The sequence below is a fragment of the Neolamprologus brichardi genome, chromosome 5 (assembly GCF_056152115.1).
Source record: "Neolamprologus brichardi isolate AB-2024 chromosome 5, ASM5615211v1, whole genome shotgun sequence".
NCBI classification, from domain to species: Eukaryota; Metazoa; Chordata; class Actinopteri; order Cichliformes; family Cichlidae; genus Neolamprologus; species Neolamprologus brichardi.
In genome coordinates, this window is record NC_142108.1 from 3,737,606 (window position 1) to 3,757,025 (window position 19,420).

At 41.3% G+C, this 19,420-nt stretch overlaps 3 protein-coding genes across 3 annotated transcripts; all 3 read right to left on the bottom strand.

Annotated features, from left to right (window-relative positions):
* Window positions 1–261: 261 nt before the first annotated feature.
* Window positions 262–2,208, bottom strand: LOC148102688 (uncharacterized). The gene has a single exon (XM_087841257.1). It carries the CDS (start codon window positions 1,965–1,967, stop codon window positions 558–560), a length of 1,410 nt encoding a protein of 469 aa, XP_087697383.1. The 5' UTR covers window positions 1,968–2,208; the 3' UTR covers window positions 262–557.
* A 3,408-nt stretch (window positions 2,209–5,616) lies between these two features.
* On the bottom strand, window positions 5,617–7,549 carry LOC148102689 (uncharacterized). Its single transcript, XM_087841258.1, has one exon. It carries the CDS (start codon window positions 7,093–7,095, stop codon window positions 5,686–5,688), a length of 1,410 nt encoding a protein of 469 aa, XP_087697384.1. The 5' UTR covers window positions 7,096–7,549; the 3' UTR covers window positions 5,617–5,685.
* Window positions 7,550–16,699: 9,150 nt separating this feature from the next.
* LOC148102690 (uncharacterized) lies at window positions 16,700–18,623 on the bottom strand. The gene has a single exon (XM_087840505.1). It carries the CDS (start codon window positions 18,252–18,254, stop codon window positions 16,845–16,847), a length of 1,410 nt encoding a protein of 469 aa, XP_087696631.1. The 5' UTR covers window positions 18,255–18,623; the 3' UTR covers window positions 16,700–16,844.
* Window positions 18,624–19,420: the final 797 nt, after the last annotated feature.

The window sequence follows — 19,420 nt, forward strand, 5'->3', positions numbered from 1 at the left end:
CTGTCCTGGACCAGTAACACCAAATCAGTGACAAAAAGAGCTCGGCAGTGACTGCATTTCAAGAGACGACTGAAGAAGGTGCGCCTCCCCAAACCCATCCTTAACATCTTCTACAGGGGTACCATACAGTCTCATCCTGATGTACGGTCTGCCACATATTTCTGCAGAGCAGTTAAGCTCTGCAGCGCTTCATAGATGTCTCCTCCAGTCGTGTAGCCACCTGGAATAACGTGCAACGTGTCTCCAATCAGCTTACAGACTCCTCCTTGTGATGCTGTTATGAAGTCCAGGTTCAGCCAAACACAAAATACAGACGAGTCCTTGGTCCCCAGACCGTGACAAAGTCAGTTCATTCTTGAATAAAGACACTAATCAGACAGTTGTAAAATGTAGCCAATTGTGTTTATTAAAATATGGAGGAAATGGAGTGGGGGGGGAGGGGGGGTGTTGTAGAGAAGAGGGTAATGGAAAGGGATAGAAAGGAGCAAAGAGAAAGAGGAGAGAAAAGCCCAACAATCCCCTCTGAGCAAGCACTATGCGGAGAGGAGAGGGGAAAATTAAGCTGGAGCAGAGGTGGAGGAAGACGAGGTGACATCAGCAGTAGTTAAAGCAGGAGTGTCCCTCCTCCGGAAGAAGCAGAAGCGTTTTTTCTTCTTTTGCAGCAGCTTTTCGACGAGCACTTTTTTTTCTAGGATCAGGGTACTCAGCTCATCGATTGTTTCTCTATTTTGCTGCTCAAGTTTCTTGCAAGTTTTGTCCACTGCTTCTAATTTGGCGTCTTTTTCGTCCAACCTTTCTTTCAGTTGTTTAGATGTTGCCTCCTCTTTTTCCTTTTCTGCTGCCAGTTCTGTTGTTTTGTTTTTCATGTTGTTATAAAGTTCTTGCAGGCTTTTGTTTTTCCTCTCAAAGTCCTGGAGAAGAAGTTTCTCTTTTTTCTGCTTTATGACCAGCTGTTCTTTCTCTTCAAAGATTTCTTGATGTTTCTGCAGAGCTTCGGCAAGCTTTTCTTGCAAGCCTTCGCTGTGTTTCTTAGCGCTCTGAAGCTTGCAGTCCATTTCTTTATCTTTGATCTCCTGTTGCTTTTTTGCTTGAAGCAACTCCTCAGATTTTAGGAGTGTGTTATTAAGCATTGCCCGCAGCATCCTTTCTTCTCCCTGCATCTGTTGGAGTTGGTACTGTGTGTCTTTCTGCTTCCTTTCCAGCTGTTTTTTGTCTTGGATGATTTCTTCATTTTTTTGCAGCGCTTCGTCAAGCTTTCCTTGCAAGTCTTGGTGTTTTTTCTCGGTGGTCTGAAGCTTGAAATCCATTTCTTGTTGTTGGATCTCATGTTGCCTTTTCTCTTGCAGCAACTCCTCATAGTTGTGCAGTGTCTTATCAAGCCTTGGCTGCAGCATCCTGTCTTTTTCCTGTATTTGTTGGAGTTGGCACTCCATGTCTTTCTGCTTGCAAGCCATTTCTTTTTGCTTGATCTCATGTTGCCTCTTCTCTTGACGAAGATCTTCATTTGCTTTCAGGTGGTAATCAAGCCTTGCTTTTAGCACTCTGTGTTGTATCTGCGTGTTTTGGAGTTGAAACTTCATGTCTTTCTGCTTTCTGTCCTCTTGTTTCTTCTGTTGGAGGATTTCTGTATTTTTCTGCAGAGCTTCATCAAGCTTTGCTTGGAGCTCTTGGATCTTTTTGTCCTTATCTAGGAGTTCCCATTGTTTCTCATCAATAACAGCTTCCTTATCTTGAAGCTGGTAGGACAGCTTTTTAAATTCGGCTCTTTTTTTCTCATTTTCTTGTGTCAATAACACAATCTTCTCTCTGTTGAGGAGATTTTCATTCTCTAATTCTTCCAAGCGCTTGTCCTCTACTTCTAACTGTTCACACCAAGGAAGAGAGGAGAGGTAAGGGTCTAGTGGTTGATCCCAGGGAAGAGCGTAAGGGTCAACTTCTTGTCCGTTTGGATCTTCTCTTTGAGACATGTTGAGGTCTGGATGCACTGACTTTGCAAAGGATCCAAGAGTTTTTGACCAAAAGCTCCTTTGACCAAAAGTTTTGAAATGCTTCTCTGGCAAAGATTCGAATGCTGCGAACTTAAATGCTGCCAATAACGGACTAAAAGTGGTTGCACTTCACCCCTAATTATGGGTTTTAAGGATCAAAGGATCAAAGGATCAGAATGGTGGTATGATTCTAAATGTGTGTGATGTCATCATTCTTTTAGCCAATGAGTGTGTCACATGACATTTGGTATGATTCTAAATGTGTGTGATGTCATCATTCTTTTAGCCAATGAGTGTGTCACATGACATTTGTGGAAGAGGGCATTTTTTAACTTGGACAAATTATCAGAAAAGTTTCAATCTCTGTTATTTACCATAGAGTCTGCACAGTATGGTGACATATTAAAACTGAAGAATATGTTGTACTTGTAGTGTTTCATCATGGGTCCAGTTTTTACCCAGGTGCTTAAAGCCCTCCTTTACCCTCATGTAACACAACAGTCATTTCCAACCACTGTTTCCTGTTCCTGTCACTCAAACAAACAGGCGACAAACATCTTCTATAAACTGGAATCATTTCAGTTTATCGGATTAGAAAACATCTAATCTAGCGTTGATATTACACTAGGGATCCACTGATACCACTTTTTTGCAAACGAGTACGAGTACTTGCCTTTCAGTACTCACCGATACCGATACCGATACTGAGTACTTAATAAAAACATGATTTAAATTTACAGGTAACAGCTTTAGTCCTATAATTTAACAAAAAAACAACAACAAGGGACTAGTTTGGAATTAAGAACATTTATTTAAAATGAAAAGCATGTTGTATGCAACAAATTACAGAATAAACAATTGTGGAAAAAAAATTAAACAGTGACAGTGCAACTCTAGTATTGTTTTCAGTTTATTGTAAACTCTGCCGCTTTCAACAACACAAGGGGCATTAATAAACATCTTTGCTATTTAGTGCACAATATTTGAATAAACTAACAACATCCACCAACATAGAACTATGGCAGTCAGTGCAACTGAGGTAGGTATTAACATCAAGTCTAAGATGACTCACTTAATGGAGAGAAAAAGTGAGTGGCAGGGTTTTTTTTTTTTTTAAAGAAAAGTAGCTTTTCTGCATTATCAGCAGTCAGACTGTTTCTGTTTTCATCTATAATGTGTGACACTGAGCTACAAAGCCTTTCACTTTCCACACTGCTACATGGGGCTGAGAGGTATTTACTCGTCTGTTTCTCTGTTTAGAAGTCTCACAAGCACAGTCACAGCTGGGATGACATCAGAGGCTAGTGCGTCGTAGCTGATCACTTTTTTAGTTAGTTCCTCAAAGGGGGCGAGGATGGCAACAGTCGTCTCTATAAGAGCCCATTGGTGAGCGGTGAGATAGTCAGGGAATTCGTGCTCGGACACATACACGCCCAGCCCTCGCTTTTGCTCAATGAGGGACTGGAGCATGTAATACGTGCTGTTCCAGCGTGTCTGTACGTCCTGCTGCAGTCTCTTTTATTGGCTGGTTGAGCTGTCCCTGAATGTCCTCGAGGCGGGAGTAGGCTAAGGCGGAATGTTTAAAGTGCCCAACTATTTTCTGTCCCACTGCTATAGCCTCAGCTATGCTCCTCTGTGCTAATAAGCGTGGGTAAATAAGCGTGGGTAAACTCTTTGTATTCGTTGTCGTGTTGGGATTTTGGTGCTTGATTAAATTACTTGTGTTAAATGCGCTACCTTTTGAGCCTCCTCTGGACAATTTCGCTGAGCACAATTTGCAGTCTGTCTTTGTTTTTGCGTCTTCGTTCACTTTGAAATAGTTCCACACGGCTGACTTGTCTCGCCTGCCCTTCTCTTAGCTCTGAGCTGCAGCCGGGGCCTGGTGGCGGGCACTCGGCGCGGGCACTCGGCGCCTGTGATTAACCCCTTACATGCCGCTCAAACATAGACAGATCTCAGACCGTGGTATCGGTCCCCGGTATCGGGGGACTTTTAATGAGTACGAGTACTTTAGAAAATGTGGTATCGAGGCCGATACCCGATATCGGTATCGGTGCATCCCTATATTACACTGCTGTTTAGTGTCTCGCTAATCTCAGTGTCACCAAAATATCCACCCTACATGTCAAACAATGAGAGAACTTGAAACAGTACCATCACCTAGCAGCTTATGTTAATTAGTGCTAACGTTTTGTTTGCTGGCTAACATTGCTATTATTGTAGTCCCAGTTAAATGACTTTGAATAGCTTTATTTCAAAAGGAACTTTGCAATTTCTCGGCCATTTAGCTGTGTTAACTGTACATGCTGTAGGTCATAAGGCATGCTGGGATCATTTTTATAATCAGCCTCTTATGTCATTGGGTGGAATTCATTTCTGTTCTGGGATTGAATAATTGGTTGATCACACCAGTACCGATGACAACCCCCTGGTCCCTTCTCTCCTAGCCTCCACCACCCAACAAACAGTCTGTCCTTCCAAGTGTTACCTAGTGTCTTTGTATGAAAACTTAATAAATTGGTATTAGTATGTACAACCTGATGTGTTTGTCTGGCGCTAGAGCATTTTTGTTGTAAAGTAGCATTTTCGTACTTTTTTCACTGTGTATATATTGTCCACTGCAGCAGCCTGGTAGGGTTGAGAAGTCATTTCTGTTGACTCAGTTTTCTCCTGTTTTTCACTTACAAGGTCAGGTAAGTAAATTGTCTTTTGGTTTAATTTTTTTTTTTAATCAGGAAGCTTGGGTACCTTTTAGGGATTTTTTTGTTTGTTATTTTTGCATTGCTCACTGGCGATGTAAATAAATGGCTGCATAGCGCTTTGAAAAGTACATTGTTTTTGCTCTTTCTTGGGTGGTGGGTTTGTGGGGGCGGGCATAACAAAAGCAAACGACATTATCAAGCTTGCAGATGACACCACAGTGGTGGTACTCATCAGGGATGATGATGATGCGGCATACAGGGAGGAGGTGCAGCGGCTGGTGCTTTGGTGGCAGGATAAGAATCTATGTCTCAATGTTGACAAGACAAAAGAGCTGATTGTTGACTTTAGGAAAACCGAGGCTGTCCATGTCTCGCTCAGCATTGCTGGTGTCACTGTAGACGGAGTGAAGAGCACCAGATTCCTCAGTGTTCACTTCATAGAGGACCTGTCCTGGACCAGTAACACCAAATCAGTGACAAAAAGAGCTCGGCAGTGACTGCATTTCAAGAGACGACTGAAGAAGGTGCGCCTCCCCAAACCCATCCTTAACACCTTCTACAGGGGTACCATACAGTCTCCTCCTGATGTATGGTCTGCCACATATTTCTGCAGAGCAGTTAAGCTCTGCAGCACGTCTCACCCAGTCGTGCAGCCACCTGGAATAACGTGCAACGTGTCTCTCCAATCAGCTTACAGACTCCTCCTTGTGATGCTGTTATGAAGTCCAGGTTCAGCCAAACACAAAATACAGACGAGTCCTTGGTCCCCAGACCGTGACAAAGATAGTTCATTCTTAAATAAAGACACTAATCAGACAGTTGTAAAATGTAACCAATTGTGTTTATTAAAATACGGAGGAAATGGAAAGGGGGGGGGGGGGGGGTGTTGTAGAGAAGAGGGTAATGGAAAGGGATAAAAGGAGCAAAGAGAAAGAGGAGAGAAAAGCCCAACAATCCCCTCTGAGCAAGCACTATGCGGAGAGGAGAGGGGAAAATTAAGCTGGAGCAGAGGTGGAGGAAGACGAGGTGACATCAGCAGTAGTAAAAGCAGGAGTGTCCCTCCTCCGGAAGAAGCAGAAGCGTTTTTTCTTCTTTTGCAGCAGCTTTTCGACGAGCACTTTTTTTTCTAGGATCAGGGTACTCAGCTCATCGATTGTTTCTCTATTTTGCTGCTCAAGTTTCTTGCAAGTTTTGTCCACTGCTTCTAATTTGGCGTCTTTTTCGTCCAACCTTTCTTTCAGTTGTTTAGATGTTGCCTCCTCTTTTTCCTTTTCTGCTGCCAGTTCTGTTGTTTTGTTTTTCATTTTGTTATAAAGTTCTTGCAGGCTTTTGTTTTTCCTCTCAAAGTCCTGGAGAAGAAGTTTCTCTTCTTTCTGCTTTATGACCAGCTGTTCTTTCTCTTCAAAGATTTCTTGATGTTTCTGCAGAGCTTTGGCAAGTTTTCCTTGCAAGCCTTCGCTGTGTTTCTTAGCGCTCTGAAGCTTGCAGTCCATTTCTTTTTCTTTGATCTCCTGTTGCTTTTTTGCTTGAAGCAACTCCTCAGATTTTAGGAGTGTGTTATTAAGCGTTGCCCGCAGCATCCTTTCTTCTCCCTGCATCTGTTGGAGTTGGTACTGTGTGTCGTTCTGCTTCCTTTCCAGCTGTTTTTTGTCTTGGATGATTTCTTCATTTTTTTGCAGCGCTTCGTCAAGCTTTCCTTGCAAGTCTTGGTGTTTTTTCTCGGTGGTCTGAAGCTTGAAATCCATTTCTTGTTGTTGGATCTCATGTTGCCTTTTCTCTTGCAGCAACTCCTCATAGTTGTGCAGTGTCTTATCAAGCCTTGCCTGCAGCATCCTGTCTTTTTCCTGTATTTGTTGGAGTTGGCACTCCATGTCTTTCTGCTTGCAAGCCATTTCTTTTTGCTTGATCTCATATTGCCTCTTCTCTTGACGAAGATCTTCATTTGCTTTCAGGTGGTAATCAAGCCTTGCTTTTAGCACTCTGTGTTGTATCTGCGTGTTTTGGAGTTGAAACTTCATGTCTTTCTGCTTTCTGTCCTCTTGTTTCTTCTGTTGGAGGATTTCTGTATTTTTATGCAGAGCTTCATCAAGCTTTGCTTGGAGCTCTTGGATCTTTTTGTCCTTATCTAGGAGTTCCCATTGTTTCTCATCAATAACAGCTTCCTTATCTTGAAGCTGGTAGGACAGCTTTTTCAATTCGGCGCTCTTTTTCTCATTTTCTTGTGTCAATAACACAATCTTCTCTCTGTTGAGGAGATTTTCATTCTCTAATTCTTCCAAGCGCTTGTCCTCTACTTCTAACTGTTCACACCAAGGAAGAGAGGAGAGGTAAGGGTCTAGTGGTTGATCCCAGGGAAGAGCGTAGGGGTCAACTTCTTGTCCGTTTGGATCTTCTCTTTGAGACATGTTGAGGTCTGGATGCACTGACTTTGCAAAGGATCCAAGAGTTTTTGACCAAAAGCTCCTTTGACCAAAAGTTTTGAAATGCTTCTCTGGCGAAGATTCGAATGCTGCGAACTTAAATGCTGCCAATAACGGACTAAAAGTGGTTGCTTTTCACCCCTATTTATGGGTTTTAAGGATCAAAGGATCAAAGGATCAGAATGGTGGTATGATTCTAAATGTGTGTGATGTCATCATTCTTTTAGCCAATGAGTGTGTCACATGACATTTGTGGAAGAGGGCATTTTTTAACTTGGACAAATTATCAGTAAAGTTTCAATCTCTGTTATTTACCATAGAGTCTGCACAGTATGGTGACATATTAAAACTGAAGAATATGTTGTACCTGTTGTAGTGTTTCATCATGGGTCCAGTTTTTACCCAGGTGCTTAAAGCCCTTCTTTACCCTCATGTAACACAACAGTCATTTCCAACCACTGTTTCCTGTTCCTGTCACTCAAACAAACAGGCGACAAACATCTTCTATAAAGTGGAATCATTTCAGTTTATCGGATTAGAAAACATCTAATCTAGCGTTGATATTACACTGCTGTTTAGTGTCTCACTAATCTCAGTGTCACCAAAATATCCACCCTACATGTCAAACAATGAGAGAACTTGAAACAGTACCATCACCTAGCAGCTTATGTTAATTAGTGCTAACGTTTTGTTTGCTGGCTAACATTGCTATTATTGTAGTCCCAGTTAAATGACTTTGAATAGCTTTATTTCAAAAGGAACTTTGCAATTTCTCGGCCATTTAGCTGTGTTAACTGTACATGCTGTAGGTCATAAGGCATGCTTGCATCATTTTTATAATCAGCCTCTTATGTCATTGGGTGGAATTCATTTCTGTTCTGGGATTGAATAATTGGTTGATCACACCAGTACCGATGACAACCCCCTGGTCCCTTCTCTCCTACCCTCCACCACCCAACAAATAGTCTGTCCTTCCAAGTGTTACCTAGTGTCTTTGTATGAAAACTTAATAAATTGGTATTAGTATGTACAACCTGATGTGTTTGTCTGGCGCTAGAGCATTTTTGTTGTAAAGTAGCATTTTCGTACTTTTTTCACTGTGTATATATTGTCCACTGCAGCAGCCTGGTAGGGTTGAGAAGTCATTTCTGTTGACTCAGTTTTCTCCTGTTTTTCACTTACAAGGTCAGGTAAGTAAATTGTCTTTTGGTTGGATTTTTTATTGTATTTTTTAATCGGGAAGCTTGGGTACCTTTAGGGATTTTTTTGTTTGTTATTTTTGCATTGCTCACTGGCGATGTAAATAAATGGCTGCATAACGCTTTGAAAAGTACATTGTTTTTGCTCTTTCTTGGGTGGTGGGTTTGGGGGGGGACAAAAGCAAACGACATTATTAAGCTTGCAGATGACACCACAGTGGTGGTACTCATAAGGGATGATGATGATGCGGCATACAGGGAGAAGGTGCAGCGGCTGGTGCTTTGGTGGCAGGACAAGAATCTATGTCTCAGTGTTGACAAGACAAAAGAGCTGATTGTTGACTTTAGGAAAACCGAGACTGTCCATGTCTCGCTCAGCATTGCTGGTGTCACTGTAGACGGAGTGAAGAGCACCAGATTCCTCAGTGTTCACTTCATAGAGGACCTGTCCTGGACCAGTAACACCAAATCAGTGACAAAAACAGCTCGGCAGTGACTGCATTTCAAGAGACGACTGAAGAAGGTGCGCCTCCCCAAACCCATCCTTAACACCTTCTACAGGGGTACCATACAGTCTCCTCCTGATCTACAGTCCGCCACATATTTCTGCAGAGCAGTCAAGCTCTGCAGCGCTTCATAGATGTCTCCTCCAGTTGTGTAGCCACCTGGAATAACATGCAACGTGTCTCTCCAATCAGCTTACAGACTCCTCCTTGTGATGCTGTTATGAAGTCCAGGGTCAGCCAAACACAAAATACAGACGAGTCTTTGGTCCCCAGACAGTGACAAAGACAGTTCATTCTTGAATGAAGACACTAACCAGACAGTTGTAAAATGTAGCCAATTGTGTTTATTAAAATATGGAGGAAATGGACGGGGGGTGTTGTAGAGAAGAGGGTAATGGTAAGCGATAGAAAGGAGAAAAACCTCAGGAAAGCAAAGAATCACGGGCCCAGAGTTAATTCATGTACATGGACGATTGCCTGACACGTTCCGTCGACTACAGAAACGTGTAGGCAAAGCGCGCCAGGCATCTGGTCAGACTTTATTATATACTGCTTACTCATGTAACACTCATGGGTGGAGTACAAGTTAGGAAAAAACAACTTCTTATCTGCTGCTTGCATACGAGGCTGCACAGGATGCAGCCTTGCAAGACGAAGAGGAACAAGTTGATTAACGATCTTGTAGTGGGTTAAAACAATACATGTGGGTGTTGTCTAAACTTGAGCAGACACTTTGTTCCAGCTAAAGAATTTGCTGACACGCTATATACAGGCATTACTGTGCAATTCAAATAAAGCTAAACATAAACAATTATCACAGTTGAATAAAGATAATAAAGTAATATAATTCAAAATCTTTCAACATTCCCTTCTGTTTTTAGCAATTTGAATTGTGCAGCAAAACACATATCATTTATCAGGACATAACTTCTTACAACATGTATTTTCAGTTAGTTCGTCATAAAATGCATTTGCTGATTTTTATTGGCAACTTAGACACTTGTATCAGAGTCTACATCATAGTCATCAGTAAGTAACTACTTGTCTTTCACATTTTCAGTTACTACATAATTAGTTGCACTTCATCTTCATTTAACAAATAGAAAAAGAAGTCTTCATGATCTTCATCGGTTTGTGGTACATCTGCGTATGTTGTGAGTGATAAACTCATCATCTGTGAAATTACAGCCTTTAAACAAGGTATAACACAAGTAAAGAAAAGCAAAATAAAATAAAATATAATAAAGTAAAATAAAACCAGGAAAACTCCAACGCCGATCAACAGTCTCTTTAGAATCTGAAGCCATGTTTAAAGAATGTACATTATCTGGTATGTAGGTGCAGCACATGGTGTTGAATAAGACACACAATCCTCCTTTCTCAGCCAGGATCATGTCCAGTGCTACACGATATTGCATTACAGCAATTCAGAGAGCGTCCATTTCTTGGTTATGTCCCTCGTTGACCTTGCAGGATGCATTGAGGAACAAGCCGAATCTATAGTCCAGTGTCTCACTTCCGAGAGCATGTTTTCCAGTCCCTACCCATGGGAATAGGGCGTGGAGAACTTTCTGTCCTGTGATAGGAATACTTATGACTCTTCTACTGCAGAAAAAACCCCTCTGTGGAAAGGGTGCTGGGTCCAGTTATCTTACTGCTGTTATGATCCCAGCAGTCTTCAGAGTGTCATCGTATGCACAGTACAGTGACACAGCATTAGGTGATGTTCATAGGAAACTGCTGTCATCACCACCATAGCTTCTGGTTCCTGTGCTTTTCACAGAATCATGATGTCATCCTCGGACTCCCCCTGCGCTGTCGATGGAGCTTGGCACGCTCCCCTCATCCTTCAGGTGCCCGTCTGTTGTCCAAAATCTCCTCTGTTGGCCTCTGGAAATCCCCCTCGGCACAGTTCTCATTCCAACGCAGCTTCGTGGTCCTTGCTGCGGCTCCAAAGTCTAATTTCATGATGGGCCCCAATCAGCTCGACCTTTGACCTCAACCACTGCCTGGGCTGTCAGCTATGCCTGGAATGGTTCTTGCTTCTCACCGGGCCTCTGAAGATTTCTCAGGAGATGACTGCTGCACCTGTATTTCCTTGCTAGGAGGAAAAACTTCTATTTGGAGAGCATGTCAACAATCATCAAACCACATTCTTTAGTTCAGTGAACCTCACTTATAGGCCATCAAAGCCTCATCTGAACATGGATGCACCACATGCATAGGTTTGATACCCGTTGAATGAACTGTTAATCACACAAATCGCTGCAAAAATCATATAAAATATAGTTTAATGTTAATTCATTGTTTCATGTTAATCCTGGGCCCCTCCTCTTGACGCATGGACACTCCCATGAGTCAACTCATCAAAACCAAACCTGTCTTAAAGAAAAAGGTTAGCTAGATCACGTCCCTGGCAACATCAGGGCATCTCCTACTCTGGAGCAGCACCACCTCGGACCTATAATCCTGCAGTAAAAGATGTTAGTGTGATTTGCATATTAAGTTTGCTTAAAAACTGGCTCCGCCAGGAGCCTGCATACACACCATCATGGCCTGAAAAACAAGATCTGGAAGTGAAATCAAAATAACCTTCACATTTTTCCCAAAACACAGTGTAACAGCATCACCAACTCATAACCTGTAAACACAGTTTCTTCACACATAAACCCAGAAATCCTGTAGTAGAAAAACATTAACTAGTTGTTCTGGTATAAATCACATGATCAAATCACAAGAAGAACTGTAATGCTGTAGAAAAGAAATATAAATGTTAGCGCTGCGCAGGTGTATACACTCTTTCTCACAGTAATCTCTGTGAACAACACAAACCCATGAATAACACACCCCTGGTAGATTCATAAACACAGAAAGTGGCATTTAAAAGTTAAATCGGTATGCAACCTCGAATGTTGCTGTCATCTTTCTGCTCCTGTAAAAGAAACACATAAATTCATCCACCCTTTTGGCCTGTCTAGGTGGAGGTTAACTTTGAGTCGTGGTCAAGTCTTGTCAGCTTTTACCAGTCAGTCAGTTTGTTTTTATTTCCATTCATTCATTCATCCATTTTTTCTTTGCTGATAGTGGAAACTATCGCCGCATTTGATTTCCACCCTCAGCAAAATGACGTCATTTCAAAAGAAAAAAGAAGAATTTTAGATTGGATTACCTCGCTGAATCCTTTTTAGGCAGGGACTCTCATTTTCTAATCGTCCCATATAAGTGGCTTTCTCCTGAGCCCATTTTAATGTGGAGAAACTCACTTGTAACAATTTTCTTGACGACGTATCGTATAGCGCTTCTAATCGTGCAGATCTGCTCAAACAGAGATTATCGAACAAAACTTTCAGTGCACTGTGAAAGTATCAAAATAAAAAGGCCTTGTTACGTCATGACACAAGCTCCTCATCTCAGGAGGGTAAATCATACCATTAGCATGGTTTATCATACTATCATACTAATTGGCAGGCTCAACTTCACAACAAAAGAAAAATCATCAGCTAGATTCACTCCGAACCAACCATCAGCTGCACAACACACAACATAACCCTAATATGTTATTAGCTATGAGTTTAATCCCCAGATCTGTGCTTCTCACTCATTTAGGCCACACGCACCCATTTTATTCAGTTTTCCTTTTTTCCCGTCATCATAAAACATGTGACATGTTGTCATGCACTTCACAAAAGAAGTTTGTTCTGACGTATTCAGAGTTGTGTATCTAGGTACAGGATACACTCGCACATCAAAACAGGAAACTCAGTGTTTTAGAGTCTCCACTCTAACAAACTCCAACACATCTCATTCACTCATGCTAGAATTCAGTCACCTTTCATTAATCTAAGAACGATAAACTAATTTGCATATCAGCTATTAACCCACTAAGATAACAGGACAACAGAAATGCATGTTCAAAATGTTATCACAAAAATAGAATTTCCCTCATACAGTAAATTACTTGTGCTGCATCAATCAAGCAGGAAGCATCTCCCAATTTACTGTATTAACAACTAAATTTATTGTCTGATCACTGGTTGGTCAAACCAGAATCTTTTTTCCCACAAAAGTTAAACTGTTGTCCTGCAACCTAGAGAGTCAAATTTTTTGCATTGGATAAATTCAGCATTTGATAACAAGTGTCTGTTAAATTCACACTATTTTAACACTGATGAGAGATAACAAGCTAATTTTCATTGCATGTGTGTTTGTGTTATTAGGCAGGTTTAATGCATGTCTGTGGAGCTGCATCTCCAGCAGGGCATGTTCTTAAAGCTGCCTGTCCTACACATTTCTCTGCTATTATTTAATCATTTTGTAACTGATGTGCTATGAGTCCATTGATCTTTGCATCACTTCTCATCACACTAAGTGACTTGGACAAGATGGTAAACAGACTCACATGCTTAAGATATTGTCTAATCTTCATGAGTACTCTTGTATTTGGAGGTGTTAGTAGGGTTAATGCATGTTCTGCTTGTGTGTGTGTGATTTTGTATGTTTCTTTTTGCAGTGTTTCAGACTCCTTCACAATTTTCCCACTTAAGCAGTCAGTTTTGTTTTTCCCAGGTTTGCTAACCCAAATTTTGATTTCCCACATTAAACACCAGCTTTCTCACTTACTCTCACTGTTGTCCTCTCCCACTTCAACAGTCCAATAGCAGGCAGTTCTCTTTCAGCTTTGTCCTTTGTCCTTGTTTCACTGTCTCTTCTTGCCATTTTCTCCAAAGGTGGCAAATGTCAAACTCCAACAGTCTCCTCAGTTCTCCTCAAACGTTCTTTTCACCTGCACAGTGAATTTGCAGCTTGTTGGGAACACAGTGCCATTCATCCAATCAGGCAGGATGATGGGTTTGCTCTTCTTCTCTGATGCTGTTTGTCCACACTGCTGCTGCTTGCTGGGACTCTTTGCTCAGGACTTTGCTGCTGTCTCTTTATCTGCCATGTTATTGCTCTTTGGAGCTGCATTCCTTGTCTTCAGGGAGGAGTGAGAGCTCGCTTGTGAGTTTGAGAGACACATGGTGCTGTAAATAAGTTAGCCAGAAACTTGGCCTGAATGTTTCTAATGATGTTAAACTATAACTTTCTTCCGACCGCTGCATGTGGAAAATTGATTCAGGTCTGCTTGTCACCTGAAAGTGACAAACTAAGACATTTTCATTATTATTATCACTGCTTAATCAACACACATCTCTCTCTCTCTGTTTTTGTGAACAGTCCTTTCTTAAAAGCAGAAAATGAGATTGTAGTTGTTCTTGGCTGATCAACACAAAACCTTTTTCCTATGATTGTTTTTCATCTACAATATAAATTTTGTCTCTTTTTCACTCTTTTTTTTTTCTTTACAATAGCTGGTGACCTGCAGAATCACCGCTCTCACAATCAGATGCAATTACTTTTACACAGCGCACAAAAACACTGTGACGTCAGACACATTCACACTCACTTTTTTCATCTGCGTAAATAAATCATTTGGCCAATGGCATGTGCCATCGTGATCCATAAATATGATCACAAGTTTATTTAACTATTTTTCAACCCACCAAAACAAATAAACAAAAACATGATGCTGATGCTATGAACACTCCACACACATGAGTCAAGATGCAGGAAAACTGCTCACGGAAACTCTGCACATTCCAGTTATCACAGTTATCACAGTTATCATAGTTCTGTTTCCCTCTCTTTGAAGAGTTCTCAGCCAGCTCCTGATCTGATAATGTGTAGCTTGCTCATCAGCTCAGAAGAGACCTTAACGTAACCTCGCAGTGGTTTCATATTCAATTCAGCTTCTCCATCATGTAGTTTTCAGCTGTGTCATACAGGGTTCAGCATATTAGTTGTTTTCATAGGTGTGCTCTATATCTCAACAATGGCTCATATTAGGATGACAGTTTTTCAAACAGGTCAAGTGCCTCTATACACGTAATTAGTTAAAATATTTACCTATTTTACTTCATATGTCATTGTACTGAATTTGAGCAACCCTAAGCTTAATGCAGATTGCTTTCAACAATTATCCACCTCACATCATAACTGACTGAGGTGCCTCTTCATATTAATATTATTTCATCATTAATACCAGTTTACAGGTTGTTATCCTTGCTATTATTAGTATGAATACATTAAAGATAAGTTGTAATTTAGCCTTTTGTTTATTTTACTTTATTCCTCTTGTATTTATATCTATTCAGTCGGGTCTGTTTCCAACCCTTTTTAAACTACTTTAAACTACTTTGATCTCTAATTTTCACTTGGTGAGGGATTATTACGTTCTTCCTTGTCTGAACTGCTCTCTTCACCTGAGCTGCTATCCTATTCTGAGTTACTGTCTTCTTTGTTTCTTACAGTCACGTACAAAATGTCCCTCTTTTCCACACCTCCAGCATGCAGTGCTAAAGCCACTGTTTGGTGTGTGTGTAGCTCTGCCTCTACCTCTTGCTCTTCCACTATGCATTCCTCTCCCTTTCTTTTGCATTATTCCTGCTCCGGCTTGTTGTTTTTCTAAACATTTCTCATCAGGTGTTAATTTCGCTTGTTTATTCTCCATTTTCAAAGATTTTGCTGGGCCGTCGCTGGCACGCTTGACTTCAGAGTGGTTTACTGATACGGCCTTCGACTTCACCCTAACAGTGAAGCGGTATCAGTTTTATGAGATGAAACTCAACCGTTCTCCTTTGTCACCAGTACTTGAGCCTCAGCAAAGAAAACAAAAATGGAAGTAGTTCAGCAGCTTATTGTGCTGTAAAATCAATTATTACTTCCAGACACACACACACATATAGACATTTGCGCGCTAATTTGTCACGAAGTATTTCACGGCTACCTCTAAACCCAGTCTAAACACAGTTCCTTTTGGCGAACTTAAACCTATTTTAATTTCTCTGTCTCAACGTGTTTTCATTTGCTTAAACGTATTTTAATTTGTCACGAAGTAATTTCAGCTACCTCTAAAACTAGTCTAAACACAGTTCCTTTTGGCGAACTCAACCTATTTTATCACGTGACTTTTAAACCTTTGCGGCCGTTTTATATACCAAAATAGTGTTTCTCACCCTCAGACATCTCACTGGTGGTTCGGATCATCAGACTGAATCCCAGTGCCGTGGACCAGGCCACTGGCCCAGACCCGAATTCACGTCCTGGGGCTCTCTCCTCGTCTAAGAGGGCTGTGCACAGGCTTCAGTGCTGGCTCCACACGGCGTCAGGAATCAGTGCTGGATCTTGGAACAGAGTCACAGATAACAGTTCTGATGTTTTCTGCTCCGGCTACGAAGGACCAAATAATGTTAAGAGATATATTCTAAAACACTTCTTCAGCAGAGAATCAGAGAGGAGAAACACACAGATTTTCTTGCTAGCAAGGGCAGCCTAGAGTGAGACTCAGAGACCCGCCCTGAGGACTTGCCCTGGTCCTTTATTTATGCACTTCAGTGAGCGTTTGTTCCATACATTGAAATGTGGAGGTGTATGTGTGTGTGTGTGTGTGGGTGTGTGGCCAGAGTGTGACCCCATGAATGACTTCCCTAAAACTGCTGGTCTGGAAAGTCCAGCAGTCCACCTAAACAAAAAGCACTTAAACTAGAAACAGATATAACTACGTTAATCCTACCGTAAAACAATAAAACAAGGTACGAACTTTCCCATGCTCCTAGGATGTGGTGGTGAAAGCCAGAACACCCTGGAATGTTACAGACTTCCTAGGATGAGACATCCTTTCAATAAACACAAATGGTTACATGTAGTATTCTACCATATACAAACTTATATCATTAAAAGATTATACTGACTACTAAGTACAATTTTCCATTGACAGTGACAAAGACAGTTCATTCTTGAATAAAGACACTAATCAGACAGTTGTAAAATGTAGCAAATTGTGTTTATTAAAATATGGAGGAAATGGAAAGGGGGGGGGGGGGTTGTAGAGAAGAGGGTAATGGAAAGGGATAGAAAGGAGCAAAGAGAAAGAGGAGAGAAAAGCCCAACAATCCCCTCTGAGCAAGCACTATGCGGAGAGGAGAGGGGAAAATTAAGCTGGAGCAGAGGTGGAGGAAGACGAGGTGACATCAGCAGTAGTAAAAGCAGGAGTGTCCCTCCTCCGGAAGAAGCAGAAGCGTTTTTTCTTCTTTTGCAGCAGCTTCTCGACGAGCACTTTTTTTTCTAGGATCAGGGTACTCAGCTCATCGATTGTTTCTCTATTTTGCTGCTCAAGTTTCTTGCAAGTTTTCTCCACTGCTTCTAATTTGGCGTCTTTTTCGTCCAACCTTTCTTTCAGTTGTCTAGATGTTGCCTCCTCTTTTTCCTTTTCTGCTGCCAGTTCTGTTGTTTTGTTTTTCATTTTGTCATAAAGTTCTTGCAGGCTTTTGTTTTTCCTCTCAAAGTCCTGGAGAAGAAGTTCCTCTTCTTTCTGCTTTATGACCAGCTGTTCTTTCTCTTCAAAGATTTCTTGATGTTTTTGCAGAGCTTCGTCAAACTTTTCTTGCAAGCCTTCGCTGTGTTTCTTAGCGCTCTGAAGCTTGCAGTCCATTTCTTTTTCTTTGATCTCCTGTTGCTTTTTTGCTTGAAGCAACTCCTCAGATTTTAGGAGTGTGTTATTAAGCGTTGCCCGCAGCATCCTTTCTTCTCCCTGCATGTGTTGGAGTTGGTACTGTGTGTCTTTCTGCGTCCTTTCCAGCTGTTTTTTGTCTTGGATGATTTCTTCATTTTTTTGCAGCGCTTCGTCAAGCTTTCCTTGCAAGTCTTGGTGTTTTTTCTCGGTGGTCTGAAGCTTGAAATCCATTTCTTGTTGTTGGATCTCATGTTGCCTTTTCTCTTGCAGCAACTCCTCATAGTTGTGCAGTGTCTTATCAAGCCTTGCCTGCAGCATCCTGTCTTTTTCCTGTATTTGTTGGAGTTGGCACTCCATGTCTTTCTGCTTGCAAGCCATTTCTTTTTGCTTGATCTCATGTTGCCTCTTCTCTTGACGAAGATCTTCATTTGCTTTCAGGTGGTAATCAAGCCTTGCTTTTAGCACTCTGTGTTGTATCTGCGTGTTTTGGAGTTGAAACTTCATGTCTTTCTGCTTTCTGTCCTCTTGTTTCTTCTGTTGGAGGATTTCTGTATTTTTATGCAGAGCTTCATCAAGCTTTGCTTGGAGCTCTTGGATCTTTTTGTCCTTATCTAGGAGTTCCCATTGTTTCTCATCAATAACAGCTTCCTTATCTTGAAGCTGGTAGGACAGCTTTTTCAATTCGGCGCTCTTTTTCTCATTTTCTTGTGTCAATAACACAATCTTCTCTCTGTTGAGGAGATTTTCATTCTCTAATTCTTCCAAGCGCTTGTCCTCTACTTCTACCTGTTCACACCAAGGAAGAGAGGAGAGGTAAGGGTCTAGTGGTTGATCCCAGGGAAGAGCGTAGGGGTCAACTTCTTGTCCGTTTGGATCTTCTCTTTGAGACATGTTGAGGTCTGGATGCACTGACTTTGCAAAGGATCCAAGAGTTTTTGACCAAAAGTTTTGAAATGCTTCTCTGGCGAAGATTCGAATGCTGCGAACTTAAATGCTGCCAATAACGGACTAAAAGTGGTTGCTTTTCACCCCTATTTATGGGTTTTAAGGATCAAAGGATCAAAGGATCAGAATGGTGGTATGATTCTAAATGTGTGTGATGTCATCATTCTTTTAGCCAATGAGTGTGTCACATGACATTTGTGGAAGAGGGCATTTTTTAACTTGGACAAATTATCAGTAAAGTTTCAATCTCTGTTATTTACCATAGAGTCTGCACAGTATGGTGACATATTAAAACTGAAGAATATGTTGTTGTAGTGTTTCATCATGGGTCCAGTTTTTACCCAGGTGCTTAAAGCCCTTCTTTACCCTCATGTAACACAACAGTCATTTCCAACCACTGTTTCCTGTTCCTGTCACTCAAACAAACAGGCGACAAACATCTTCTATAAAGTGGAATCATCTCAGTTTATCGGATTAGAAAACATCTAATCTAGCGTTGATATTACACTGCTGTTTAGTGTCTCACTAATCTCAGTGTCACCAAAATATCCACCCTACATGTCAAACAATGAGAGAACTTGAAACAGTACCATCACCTAGCAGCTTATGTTAATTAGTGCTAACGTTTTGTTTGCTGGCTAACATTGCTATTATTGTAGTCCCAGTTAAATGACTTTGAATAGCTTTATTTCAAAAGGAACTTTGCAATTTCTCGGCCATTTAGCTGTGTTAACTGTACATGCTGTGTAGGTCATAAGGCATGCTTGGATCATTTTTATAATCAGCCTCTTATGTCATTGGGTGGAATTCATTTCTGTTCTGGGATTGAATAATTGGTTGATCACACCAGTACTTAACCACCAGATGACAACCCCCTGGTCCCTTCTCTCCTAGCCTCCACCACCCAACAAACAGCCTGTCCTTCCAAGTGTTACCTAGTGTCTTTGTATGAAAACTTAATAAATTGGTATTAGTATGTACAACCTGATGTGTTTGTCTGGCGCTCGAGCATTTCCGTTGTAAACAGTTGTAAGTAGCTTTGTAAAGTAGCATTTTCGTGCCTTTCGTGCATAACAAAAGCAAACGACATTATCAAGCTTGCAGATGACACC

Bases quoted from the DNA above. Each gene is read 5' to 3' on its own strand.
- LOC148102688 (XM_087841257.1), bottom strand. From the start codon at position 1,967: ATGTCTCAAAGAGAAGATCCAAACGGACAAGAAGTTGACCCTTACGCT.
- LOC148102690 (XM_087840505.1), bottom strand. From the start codon at position 18,254: ATGTCTCAAAGAGAAGATCCAAACGGACAAGAAGTTGACCCCTACGCT.
- LOC148102689 (XM_087841258.1), bottom strand. From the start codon at position 7,095: ATGTCTCAAAGAGAAGATCCAAACGGACAAGAAGTTGACCCCTACGCT.